Source organism: Anolis sagrei, chromosome Y (assembly GCF_037176765.1).
Source record: "Anolis sagrei isolate rAnoSag1 chromosome Y, rAnoSag1.mat, whole genome shotgun sequence".
Classification (NCBI taxonomy): Eukaryota; Metazoa; Chordata; class Lepidosauria; order Squamata; family Dactyloidae; genus Anolis; species Anolis sagrei.
Genome location: NC_090035.1, coordinates 81696215 through 81710424, shown reverse-complemented (window position 1 = coordinate 81710424; position 14210 = coordinate 81696215). Strand labels below are relative to the sequence as shown.

At 41.9% G+C, this 14210-nt stretch overlaps 1 protein-coding gene across 2 annotated transcripts in view; it reads left to right on the top strand.

Annotated features, from left to right (window-relative positions):
* Window positions 1-14210, top strand: part of LOC132780564 (nectin-2) — a 140579-nt gene that overhangs the window by 75562 nt on the left and 50807 nt on the right. For both annotated transcript variants that reach the window (XM_067461543.1, XM_067461544.1), the window contains exon 2: window positions 5642-5995. In XM_067461543.1, the coding sequence (XP_067317644.1) occupies window positions 5642-5995 (354 nt within the window). The remainder of the gene's footprint in view (window positions 1-5641; window positions 5996-14210) is intronic.

The following is a 14210-nucleotide window of genomic DNA, read 5'->3' as shown; positions in this document are numbered from 1 at the left end:
CACTTCCTCTCCATTTCCTGCTTTCTTTCCTCTCCTCTTTCTCCCTCCTTCTGCTTCTTCCTCTCCCACATCCTCGTCTTCTTTTGCTTCTCCTTCTCCTTCTCCATTTCCTTCTACTTCTTTTCATTTTCCTCTCTTTTTTCCACTTCCTCTTCCTCTCCATTTCCTGCTTTCTTTCCTCTCCTCTTGGTCCCTCCTTCTGCTTCTTCCTCTCCCCCATCCTTGTCGTCATTTGCTTCTTCTCCTTCTTCATTTCCTTCTACTTCTTTTCATTTTCCTCTCTTCTTCCCTCTTCCTCCCCATTTCCTGCTTCCTCTTCTCTTTCTCCCTCCTTCTGCTTCTTCCTCTCCTCCATCCTCGTCTTCTTTTGCTTCCTCTCCTTCTCCATCCCATCTTCTTCTTTTCATTTTCATCTCTTCTTTCTACTTCCTCTCCCTCTCCATTTCCTGCTTTCTTTCCTCTTTCACCCACTCCTTCTTCTCCATCTCCTTCTGCTTCTTTTCATTTTCCTCTCCTCCATCCACTTCTTCTCCATTTCCTGCTTTCTTTCCTCTTTCACCCACTTCCTCTTACCCTCTATTTCCTGATTTCTTTCCTCTTTCACCCACTTCTTCTTCATCTCCTCCATCTCCTTCTGCTTCTTTTCATTTTCCTCTCTTCTTTCCACTTCCTCTTCCTCGTCATTTCCTGCTTTCTTTCCTCTTTCACCCACTTCTTCTTCTCCATCTCCTTCTGCATCTTTTCAGTTCCCTCTCTTCTTTCCACTTCCTCTTTCTCTCCATTTCCTGATTTCTTTCCTCTTTCACCCAATTCCTCTTCTCCATCTCCTGCTTCTTTTCTTTTTCCTGTTCCTTCCACTTTCTCCTCAATTTCCTGCCTTTTTTCTCCCACTTTCTCTTCTCCTTCTCTATTTCCTTCTCCTTCCTTTCCTCTCCTCCTTCTCCCTCTTTCTCTTTCTCCAATCTTGTTCTGCTATCTCTCCTCTTTTTCCTCCTTCCTTTCCTTTTCCTCTTCTGTTTTTCTTCCTTCCTCCACTTTCTCCGACCTCCTTCTGTTTCCTCCCCTTCTCCTTTTTCTCCTACCTTTCCTCCTTCCGTTTCCTCTTCTCCATTTCCATCTTCATCTGCTTCCTTTTCTCCTTAGCTTTCTCCAATCTTCTGTTTCCTTCTTTTCCCTCTGCTTTCTTCCCCCTTTCCTCTTCTTTCATTTCTTCTCCTTCTGCTTCCTCTCCTCCTTCACCTTCTTTTTCTCCTTCCTCTCCTCCTTCTCCTTCCTATTCTTCTCCACGTCCTTTTGCTTGCCATAGATGCAGGCGAAACGTCAGGAGAAAAATTGCCTCCAGAACATGGCCATATAGCCCGGGAAAACCTACAACAACCCATGGATTCCGGCCATGAAAGCCTTCGACAATACATTCTTTTTCTCCTTTTCTCTCTTCTTCTCCATCTCCCTCTGCTTCCTTCCCCCTTTCCTCTTCTTTCACTTCTTCTCCTTCCTCTCCTCCTTCTCCTCCTCCTTCCACTTCTTCTTATCCTCCATCTCCCTCTGCTTCCTTTCCTCTTTCTTCTCCTTTTGCATCTTCTCCTTCTGCTTCCTCTCCTCCTCCTTTCTCTCCTCCCTCTCCTCTTTCCCTTTCCTCCTTCCTCCTCTTCTTCTTCCTCCTCCTCCTCCTCCTCCTCCTTCTCCTCCTCTTCTTATTTGTCTTCTTATATTAGGCTGCCAAAGCAGAAGCACTTTAAAAATAATTAAAATTTGCAATTTTGACTATTTTTCTGGGTTTGATTATTCTCAGATTAGATTGAGGAGCCTCTAGTATTTCCAGTGTCATTCTGTGGCTAGCTTCCAGCAGGACTTAGGGTGCGTCTACACTGCAGAATTAATGCAGTTTGGCACCACTTGGGCTGCCCTGGCTCTGTGCCATGGGATCCTGGGATTTGTAGCTTGCGCTCTTTGACCTTATCAAGCGTATCATCTTCATCATCAGCTATCACTACAACTCTCTTGATTCCCTAGCCTTGAGCCATGGCAATTCAAGTGGTGCCAAACCGGATTAAGCCAACAGTGTAGACGCACCCAGAGTCAACTTGGGGAGAGGGTGACTCATGGAAGAGAGTGCCTGAGCATAGCTACAAATTGGGCTGGTTTTGCTCCGGCGTTCCTCAGGGAAGCATGCATTCTCGCCGTTTAACTGCCGAGCAGAACGGGCGCAAAGGTGCGCATTAAATGGAGCAGGGCCTAATGCGCCATTGTATCCCAGAGAGCCCCCAAAAGCTGGCGCTAAAACTCCCCGGCGTTCCCTCCTCTCTTCTGGGTTTCTGCGCATTTTGTCCTTGGCGTCACGGAAGTGTGCCGGATCCTCTGGAGGCCGGGAACGGCGGTACTTTGCAAACTGCGCGCTCTCCTCCTTTTACTTATTCATGGCTCGCCTGTCAGAAACGATCCTTCATCTGGATTTGCAAAAGGCTCCTGCGATGCAAACCTGAACCTGACAGTTTCGGAGAAGGGGGGGGGGGAGGCATTTTAACTTGGGATGCACCTACACTCTGGAATTGATGCACTTTGAATGCCATGGCTTAATGCTCCCGCACGCTGGGAGTGGGGGGCTTTGCAAGCCTCCCCAGGATGCATCTATACTGTTGCATTAATGTACTTTGGTATAATTTTGCAAGCCTTCTCTAGGTGCATCTATACTGTTGCACTAATGCACTTTGGTATAATTTTGCAAGCCTTCTCTAGATGCATGCATACTGTTGTATTCATGCACTTTGGTATAATTTTGCAAGCCTTCTTGGTGCATCTATACTGTTGCATTAATGCACTTTGGTATAATTTTGCAAGCCTTCTCTAGGTGCATCTCATGCACTTTGGTATAATTTTGCAATCCTTCTCTAGATGCATCTATACTATGGTATTCATGCAGTTTGGTATAATTTTGCAAGCCTTCTTGGTGCATCTATACTGTTGCATTAATGCACTTTGGTATAATTTTGCAAGCCTTCTCTAGGTGCATCTCATGCACTTTGGTATAATTTTGCAATCCTTCTCTAGATGCATCTATACTATGGTATTCATGCACTTTGGTATAATTTTGCAAGCCTTCTTGGTGCATCTATACTGTTGCATTAATGCACTTTGGTATAATTTAGCAATCCTTCTCTCGATGTATCTCATGCATTTTGGTAAAATTTTGCAATCCTTCTTTAGATGCATCTATACTGTTGCATTAATGCACTTTGGTATAATTTTGCAATCCTTCTCTAGATGCATCTATACTGCTGTATTAATGCACTTTGGTGTACTTTTGCAATCCTTCTCTAAATGCATCTATACTATTGTATTCATGCACTTTGGTATACTTTTGCAAGCCTTCTCTAGTTGCATCTATACTATTGTATTCATGCACTTTGGTATACTTTTGCAAGCCTTCTCTAGTTGCATCTATACTGTTGTATTCATGCACTTTGGTATACTTTTGCAATCCTCTAGGTGCATCTATACTGTTGTATTCATGCGCTTCGATATTGCTGTAGTCTTGCAAGCCTACTCTAGATGCATCTATACTATTGTATTAATGCACTTTGGTATAATGTTGCAAGCCTTCTCTAGGTGCATCTATATTGTTGTATTCATGCACTTTGGTATAATTTTGCAATCCTTCTCTAGGTGCATCTATACTATTGTATTAATGCACTTTGGTATAATGTTGCAAGCCTTCTCTAGATGCATCTATACTGCTGAATTAATGCACTTTGGTATAATTTTGCAATCCTTCTCTAGGTGCATCTATACTATTGTATTAAAGCACTTTGGTATAATTTTGCAATCCTTCTCTAGATGCATCTATACTGCTGTATTAATGCACTTTGGTGTAATTTTGCAATCCTTCTCTAGGTGCATCTATACTATGGTATTCATGCACTTTGGTATAATTTTGCAATCCTTCTCTAAATGCATCTATACTATTGTATTCATGCACTTTGGTATAATTTTGCAATCCTTCTCTAGTTGCATCTATACTATTGTATTTGTGCACTTTGGTATACTTTTGCAAGCCTTCTCTAGTTGCATCTATACTGTTGTATTCATGCACTTTGGTATACTTTTGCAATCCTCTAGGTGCATCTATACTGTTGTATTCATGCGCTTCGATATTGCTGTAGTCTTGCAAGCCTACTCTAGATGCATCTATAGTATTGTATTAATGCACTTTGGTACACTTTTGCAAGCCTTCTCTAGATGCATCTATTGATGCACTTTGGTATAATGTTGCAAGTCTTCTCTAGATGCATCTATATACCATTGTATTGATGCACTTTGGTATAATGTTGCAAGCCTTCTCTAGATGCATCTATACTGTTGTATTGATGCACTTTGGTATAATTTTGCAATCCTTCTTTAGATGCATCTAAACTGCTGTATTCATGCACTTTGGTACACTTTTGCAAGCCTTCTCTAGATGCATCTATTGATGCACTTTAGTATAATGTTGCAAGCCTTTTCTAGATGCAACTGTATACTATTGTATTCATGCACTTTGATATTGCTGTAGCCTTGCAAGCCTTCTCTAGATACATCTATACTGTTGTATTTGTGTACTTTGGCATAATTTTTCAAGCCTTCTCTAGTTACATCTATACCAGTGGTTCTCAACCTGTGGGTCCCCAGATGTTTTGGCCTTCAACTCCCAGAAATCCCAACAGCTGGTAAACTGGCTGGGATTTCTGGGAGTTGTAGGCCAAAACACCTGGGGACACACAGGTTGAGAACCACTGCTCTATACTGTTGTATTCATGCATTCTGATATTGCTGTAGTTTTGCAAGCCTCCCCAGGATGCATCTAGACTGTTGTATTCATGCATTTTGGTATACTTTTGCAAGCCTTCTCTAGATGCATCTATACCGTCGTATTGATGCACTTTGATATCGCTGTAGTCTTGCAAGCCTTCTCTAGATGCATCTGTACCATCGTATTGATGCACTTTGATATCGCTGTAATCTTGCAAGCCTTTCCTAGATGCACCTATAATGGTGTATTCATGCACTTTGGTATAATTTTGCAAGCCTTCCCTAGATACATCTATACTTTTGTATTCATTCACTTTGATATTGCTGTAGTCTTGCAAGCCTTCTCTAGATGCATCTGTAGTGTTGTATTCATGCGCTTTGATGGCGCTTGAACTGCCAAGTGGCGTCAAAAAACTTTAAATAATACAAGAAGGTGGTGCAGTGAGTCTCATTTAAGAGAGGAAGACAGAGAATAGTAGTAGTAGTAGTAGTAGTAGTAATGTATTTATTCAATTCTAATGCTCAATTTTTTGGACTTAATCGCTTTTTTGGACTTCATTACTTCATTACTTTCTTTCATACCTAGCTCCAGCAGACAAGAGTCCTTTGTCCCACCCTGGTCATTCCACAGATATATAAACCCTTTTTCCTAGTTCCAACAGACCTCACTCCCTCTGAGGATGCTTGCCATAGATGCAGGCGAAATGTCAGGAGAAAATGCCTCTAGACCATGGCAATATAGCCCAAAAAAACCTACAACAACCCAACAATAATAATAATAATAATAATAATAATAATAATAATAATAATAATGTGATTGTCATCCTCATGATGTTCTCCCGCTTGCTCGTTGCAGGTTCGTTGGGGCAGACGGTGCGCGTGCGCGATGAGGTGACGGGCTTCCTGGGCCAGGAGGCGGTGCTGCCCTGCCACTTTGTGAAGGCGGCTCCGGACATCAAGGTCAGCCAGGTGACCTGGATGAAGGAGGCGTCTGGGCGCAAGCAGAACGTGGCGGTCTACCACCCGGAGCACGGGCCCAGCTTCCCCATGGACCGCGAGGGCACACGCATCCGCTTCCGTACACCTTCCCTGGAGGACACCACCCTGGTCATCGGGCCCCTGCGCCTGGACGACGAGGGCACCTACTTCTGCGAGTTTGCCACCTACCCCGGGGGAAACCAGGACGGCGTCACACACCTCATCGTCCTCGGTAAGCAACATTATCATTCTCCCTCCTGGGTTATCAATACCATTTCCCAATCCATTCTGTCATCTATACTTCCTGACTGTGAGAGCCGTTCAGCAGTGGAACTCTCTGCCCCGGAGTGTGGTGGAGGCTTCTTCTTTGGAAGCTTTTAAACACGGGCTGGATGGCCATCTGTCAGGGGTGCTTTGAATGTGATTTTCCTGCTTCTTGGCAGAATGGGGTTGGACTGGATGATGGCCCAGGAGGTCTCTTCCAACTCTTTGATTCTAGGATTCTATGAGAGCCGTTCAGCAGTGGAACTCTCTGCCCCGGAGTGTGGTGGAGGCTCCTTCTTTGGAGGCTTTGAAACAGAGGCTGGATGGACATCTGTCAGGGGTGATTTGAATGCAATATTCCTGCTTCTTGGCAGAATGGGGTTGGACTGGATGGCCCAGGAGGTCTCTTCCAACTCTTTGATTCTAGGATTCTATATAAATAAAAATGTCATGTTTGTTTGTGGGATTAACAGAACTCAAAAACCACTGGATGAATTGGCACCAAATTTGGACACAAGACACCTAACAACCCAATGTATGTCCTTCACTCAAAAAAATTGATTTTGTCATTTGGGAGTTGTAGTTGCTGGGATTTATAGTTCACCTACAATCAAAGAGCATTCGGAACCCCACCAAGGATGGAATTGAACCAAACTTGGCACACGGTTCTCCCATGACCAACAGAAAATACTGGAAGGGTTTGGTGGGCATTGTCCTTTGGTTTTGGAGTTGTAGTTCAGCTACATCCAGAGATCACTGTGGACTCAAAACAATGATGGATCTGGACCAAACTCTACATGAATACTCAGTATGCCCAAATGTGAACACTGGTGGAGTTTGGGGAAAATAGAATCTTGACATATGGGAGTTGTAGTTGCTGGGACTTATAGTTCACCTACAATCCAAGAGCATTCTGAATCCCACCAACGATAGAATTGGGCCAAACCTCCCACACAGAACCCCCATGACCACCAGAGTGGGCCACAGCAATGTGTGGCAGGGGACGGCTAGTAGAATCATAGAATCATAGAGTTGGAAGAGACCTCGTGGGCCATCCAGTCCAACCCCATTCTGCCAAGAAGCAGGACAATCGCGTTCAAAGCACCCCCAACAGATGGCCATCCAGCCTTTGCATAAAAGCCTCCATGGAAGGAGCCTCCGCCACACTTTGGGGTAGAGAGTTCCACTGGTGAACGGCTCTCACATTTAGGAAGTTCAGGTGGAATCTCCTTTCCTGTTTGAAGCCATTGCTCCATTGCGTCCTAATTTCCAGGGCAGCAGAAAACAAGTTCGTTCCCTCCTCCCTAGGACTTCCTCTCACATATTTCTCCATGGCCGTCATCATGTCTCCTCTCAGCCTTCTCTTCTTCAGGCTAAACATGCCCAGCTCTTTAAGCCGCTCCTCATAGGGCTTGTTCTCCAGACCCTTGATCTGCTCCCTCTTCCCTATGACTTTCTCTCACATATTTATACATGGCCCTCATCAGGCTCCCTCTCAGCCTTCTCTTCTTCAGGTTAAACATGCCAAGCTCTTTAAGCCGCTCCTCATAGGGCTTGTTCTCCAGACCCTTCATCATTTTAGTCGCCCTCCTCCATCATAAACACATGGGAAGAGTTTATTGAACTGCCAAAAATCTGGGACATCCTGCCATAGCACAATTTGTTTTAGTTTCCCAATGAATCTCATCGAGTCTCAACCACTTCGGAATCGTTTGTGCCACAAATATGAAGTTTCTGGAGTACAGAATCAGGACCTCCCAGTTAAACAGGAAATAACACTTTCAAACCAGGAACAGGAAAGCTTTCCAATATTGTTGCATGGCATTGCTATTGTTATTATTCATAGTAATACTAAAAAGCCTTCCTTGGTGGCTTTTAAACAGAGGCTGGCTGGCCATCTGTCATTGGTGCTTTGATTGTGTTTTCCTTCATGACAGATTGGGGTTGGACTACATGGCCACTGGAGTCTCTTCCAACTTGTATTCTAATATTATTAATATCACAATTATGTTATTTATATTATTATTAATATAGTGGTAGATTTTATAATTACTATAAACATCCTTACTATATTTGTGTTAGCATTATTGAGTATGTTGTTAAAATGTTACTATTAATATTATTAAGTTCTATTATTTTATTTTTATATATATATTGTAGTATGTAGTATTGGCATTGTTAAGTTAGTATATTATTATTACTACTAGTGGTAGTATTACCATTGTTAAGTTAGCATATTATTAAGTTATTACTACTACTTTACTAAGTTTATTGTTAGTATTAGCATTGTTTAGTATATTAAGTTACTATGCTATTATTACTAGTGGTAGTATTAGCATTGTTAAGTTAGCATATTATTAAGTTATTACTACTAGGTTGTTACTACTTCTTTACTAAGTTTACTGTTAGTATTAGCAATGTTTAGTATATTAAGTTACTATGCTATTATTACTAATGGTAGTGTTACCATTGTTATGTTAGCATTTTATTAAGTTATTACTACTAGGTTATTACTACTAGCTTACTAAGTTTACTATTAGTAGTAGCATTGTTTAGTATATTATTAAGTTGCTACCACTATGTTATTATGACTAGTGGTAGTATTAGCATTGTTAAGTTAGTATGTTATTATATTTGTGTTAGTATTATCATTATTGAGTAAGTATGTTGTTAAAATGTTACTATTAATATTATTAAGTTCTATTACTTTATTTTATATATAGATTGTAGTATTGGCATTGTTAAGTTAGTATATTATTTTTACTACTAGTGGTACTATTAGCATTGTTCTGTTAGTATATTATTAAGTTATTGCTACTAGGTTATTACTACTAGTTTATTAAGTTTACTATTAGGATGAGCATTGTTTAGTATCTTAAGTTACTACTACTATGTTATTGTGACTAGTGGTAGTATTAGCATTGTTCTGTTAGTATATTATTAAGTTATTACTACTATGTTATTACTATTCGTTTACTAAGTTTACTGTTAGTATTAGCATTGTTTAGTATCTTACTAAGTTACTATGTTATGACTAGTGGTAGTATTAGCATTGTTAAGTTAATATGTTATAAAACGATTACTACTATGTTATTATGACTAATGGTAGTACTAACATTAAGTTAGTATGTTAAGTTATTGCTATTGTGTTAATACTTCTAGTGGTAGTATTTGCACTGTTGGGTTAGTATATTACTAATTGATATTACTACTAATGATGGTATTAGCATTGTAAGTTAGTAGATTATTAAGTTATAACTATTACGATAATACTACTGGTAGTAGTGTTGTCATTGTTAGTAAATTATTAAGTTATAACTATTACGATAATACTACTGGTAGTAGTGTTGTCATTGTTAGTAAATTATTAAGTTATAACTATTACGATAATACTACTGGTAGTAGTGTTGTCATTGTTAGTAAACTATTAAGTTATAATTACTACGGCATTACTACTAGTAGTAGTATTAGCATTGTTAAGTTATTATATTATTAAGTTTACTACTAGTGTTAGCATGGAATCCTGGGAGTTGTAGTTTTGTAGGTTATTTTGGCATCATTATCATTGACTGTCATTGTGCTTGAGACTGAGCAGGTGCAACTACAACTTTTGAGTTGACACGGTTTGTCTGCCATGGCTCTGTGTTGTGGAATCCTGGGAGATGTAGTTTTTACAAGGTCTCTAGGCCTCCAAAACAGTTCTGTGGTCAGAGAGGACCATAGGACCTCATTGGGGAGGGATTGTCCGGGTCCTCCGGTGCAATGTTGTGTTTTCCAAGGCTCTCTGCCTGTCACTCTGCGCATAACAGGCACGCCAACGATTTTGTGATTGCCTTCAAACTGTGGCTCGTGCTCCCAGTTATTGTCAATCGATGCAAATTGCCTCCATCTGGCTCTCTTTGGGCGGGGAGGGCCCAAACGCATTGAAATTGCTTCCTCGGGGCCATTGCAAATCGGCCGCTGAATAGCTTTCCAAAGCTGTGGCGTGTCCTCATTCTTTGCATTTCATTACCGACCGGTTTGTTGTCGTTGTTGTTGCTGTAACGGAATCCGGAGCAGCGGCATCAGCAGCAACGAGCCCTCACCTCAAAGTCGCAGAGACAACAACATGTTTGTATGTATTTACTGCAAACAAAAGCCACGCCAGGCTTTGGGACAGAAAGTGCCGAGGGGGCCTGGTGTCCACGTTCCCGGCTCAGCAAGAAGGTCATTGAAGCCCCGCACGGCTATTTATAATAATTTGGCCGTGCTTAATTGGAAAGGAAGGGATTCCCGGTTCCCACCTGGGGGGTCTCATCGCAACCGGAATTCCCCCAAAGGACCCCAGGTTAAGGTCAAGCCAAGCGAGAGTGGAAACCAAAAGAGCGGTTTGATGGTGCTTTGGGTGCATCTGCACTGTAGAATTGATGTGGTTTAGGAACACTTTGGATGCATCTAGAATTAATGCAGTTTGGGGACACTTTGGGTTCATCTGCACTGTAGAATTGATGCAGTTTGGAGACACTTTGGGTGCATCTAGATTGAATGCAGTTTGGGGACACTTTGGGTGCATCCACACTGTAGAATTGATGTGGTTTAGGAACTCTTTGAGTGCATCTAGATTGAATGCAGTTTGGGGACACTTTGGGCGCATCCATACTGTAGAATGAATGCAGTTTAAGGACACTTTGGGTGTAGAATTGATGCAATTTGGAGACACTTTGGTGCATCTAGATTGAATGCAGTTTGGGGACACTTTGGGCACATCCACACTGTAGAATGAATGCAGTTTGATGGCACTTTGGATGCATCTGGGTTGGATGCAGTTTGGGGACACTTTGGGTGCATCTACACTGTAGAATTGATGGGGTTTGGAGAGACTTTGGGAGCATCTACACTGTAGAATTGAGGCAGTTTGGAGACACTTTGGGTGCATCTAGAATTAATGCAGTTTGGGGACACTTTGGGTGTATCTACACTGTAGAATTGATGCAGTTTGGAGACACTTCGGTGCATCTTGATTGAATGCAGTTTGGGGACACTTTGGGCGTATCCATACTGTAGAATGAATGCAGTTTAAGGACACTTTGGGTGCATCTACACTGTAGAATTGATGCAGTTTGGAGACACTTTGGTACATCTAGATTGAATACAGTTTGGGGACACTTTGGGCGCATCCACACTGTAGAATGAATGCAGTTTGATGGCACTTTGGATGCATCTGGATTGGATGCAGTTTGGGGACACTTTGGGTGCATTTACACTAGAATTGATGTGGTTTGGAGAGACTTTGGGAGCATCTACACTGTAGAATTGAGGCAGTTTGGAGACACTTTGGGTGCATCTAGAATTAATGCAGTTTGGGGACACTTTGGGTGTATCTACACTGTAGAATTGATGCAGTTTGGAGACACTTTGGTGCATCTTGATTGAATGCAGTTTGGGGACACTTTGGGCGCATCCACACTGTAGAATGAATGCAGTTTGGAGACACTTTGGTGCATCTAGATTGGATGCAGTTTGTGGACACTTTGGGCGCATCCACACTGTAGAATGAATGCAGTTTGATGGCGCTTTGGATGCATCTAGATTGGATGCAGTTTGGGGACACTTTGGATGCATCTACACTGTAGAATTGATGTGGTTTGGAGAGACTTTGGGTGCATCTTGATTGAATGCAGTTTGGGGACACTTTGGGCACATCCAAACTGTAGAATGAATGCAGTTTAAGGACACTTTGGGCGCATCCACACTGTAGAATTGATGCAGTTTGGAAACACTTTGGTGCATCTATATTGGATGCAGTTTGGGGACGCTTTGGGAGCATCTACACTGTAGAATTAATACACTTTTGATGCATCAACACTATAGAATAAATGCAGTGAGATGCCGCTTTGGGTGCATCTACACTGTAGAATGAATGCAGTTTAAGGACACTTTGGGTGCATCTAGATTGAATGCAGTTTGGAGACACTTTGGATGCATCTACACTATAGAATGAATGTAATTTGATGGTACTTTGGATGCATCTAGATTGGATGCAGTATGGGGACGCTTTGGGTGCATGTATGCTTCAGAATGAATGTAGTTTGATGGCGCTTTGGGTGCATCCACACCATAGAATTAATACACTTTCGATGCATCAACACTATAGAATGAATGCAGTGTGATGCCACTTTGGGTGCATCTACATTGTAGAATTCATGCAGTTTGGTGGTGCTTTGGATGCATCTAAATTGAATGCAGTTTGGGGACACTTTGGATGCATCTCAATTGGATACAGTTTGGGGACGCTTTGGGTGCATGTATGCTTCAGAATGAATGTAGTTTGATGGCGCTTTGGGTGCATCCACACCATAGAATTAATACACTTTCGATGCATCAACACTATAGAATGAATGCAGTGTGATGCCGCTTTAGGTGCATCTACATTGTAGAATTCATGCAGTTTGGTGGTGCTTTGGATGCATCTAAATTGAATGCAGTTTGGGGACACTTTGGATGCATCTCAATTGGATACAGTTTGGGGACGCTTTGGGTGCATGTATGCTTCAGAATGAATGTAGTTTGATGGCGCTTTGGGTGCATCCACACCATAGAATTAATACACTTTCGATGCATCAACACTATAGAATGAATGCAGTGTGATGCCGCTTTAGGTGCATCTACATTGTAGAATTCATGCAGTTTGGTGGTGCTTTGGATGCATCTAAATTGAATGCAGTTTGGGGACACTTTGGATGCATCTCAATTGGATACAGTTTGGGGACGCTTTGGGTGCATGTATGCTTCAGAATGAATGTAGTTTGATGGCGCTTTGGGTGCATCCACACCATAGAATTAATACACTTTCGATGCATCAACACTATAGAATGAATGCAGTGTGATGCCACTTTGGGTGCATCTACATTGTAGAATTCATGCAGTTTGGTGGTGCTTTGGATGCATCTAAATTGAATGCAGTTTGGGGACACTTTGGATGCATCTCAATTGGATACAGTTTGGGGACGCTTTGGGTGCATGTATGCTTCAGAATGAATGTAGTTTGATGGCGCTTTGGGTGCATCCACACCATAGAATTAATACACTTTCGATGCATCAACACTATAGAATGAATGCAGTGTGATGCCGCTTTAGGTGCATCTACATTGTAGAATTCATGCAGTTTGGTGGTGCTTTGGATGCATCTAAATTGAATGCAGTTTGGGGACACTTTGGATGCATCTCAATTGGATACAGTTTGGGGACGCTTTGGGTGCATGTATGCTTCAGAATGAATGTAGTTTGATGGCGCTTTGGGTGCATCCACACCATAGAATTAATACACTTTCGATGCATCAACACTATAGAATGAATGCAGTGTGATGCCACTTTGGGTGCATCTACATTGTAGAATTCATGCAGTTTGGTGGTGCTTTGGATGCATCTAAATTGAATGCAGTTTGGGGACACTTTGGGTGCATCTCAATTGGATACAGTTTGGGGACGCTTTGGGTGCATGTATGCTTCAGAATGAATGTAGTTTGATGGCGCTTTGGGTGCATCCACACCATAGAATTAATACACTTTCGATGCATCAACACTATAGAATGAATGCAGTGTGATGCCACTTTGGGTGCATCTACATTGTAGAATTCATGCAGTTTGGTGGTGCTTTGGATGCATCTAAATTGAATGCAGTTTGGGGACACTTTGGGTGCATCTACACTGTAGAATGACTGCAGTTTAAGGACACTTTGGGTACATCTACACTGGAAAATTGTTGCAGTTTGGAGACACTTTGATGCACCTAGATTGAATGCAGTTTGGGGACACTTTGGATGCATCTACACTGTAGAATGAATGTAGCTTGATGGCAATTTGGATGCATCTAGATTGGATGCAGTTTGGGGATACTTTGGGTGCATCCATGCTGTAGAATTAATACACTTTCGATGCCGCTTTGGGTGCATCTACACTGTAGAATTGATGCAATTTAGGGACACTTTGTGTGCATGTACACTGTAGAATGAATGCAGTTTAAGGACACTGTGAGTGCACCTAGATTCAATGCAGTTTGAGGATACGTTCGGTGCATCTATACAATAGAATGAATGCAGTTTGATGACGCTTTGGGTGCATCTACAGTGTAGAATTGATGAAGCTTGGGGACACTTTGGGAGCATCTATACTGTAGAATTAACACACTTTTGATGTATCAACAA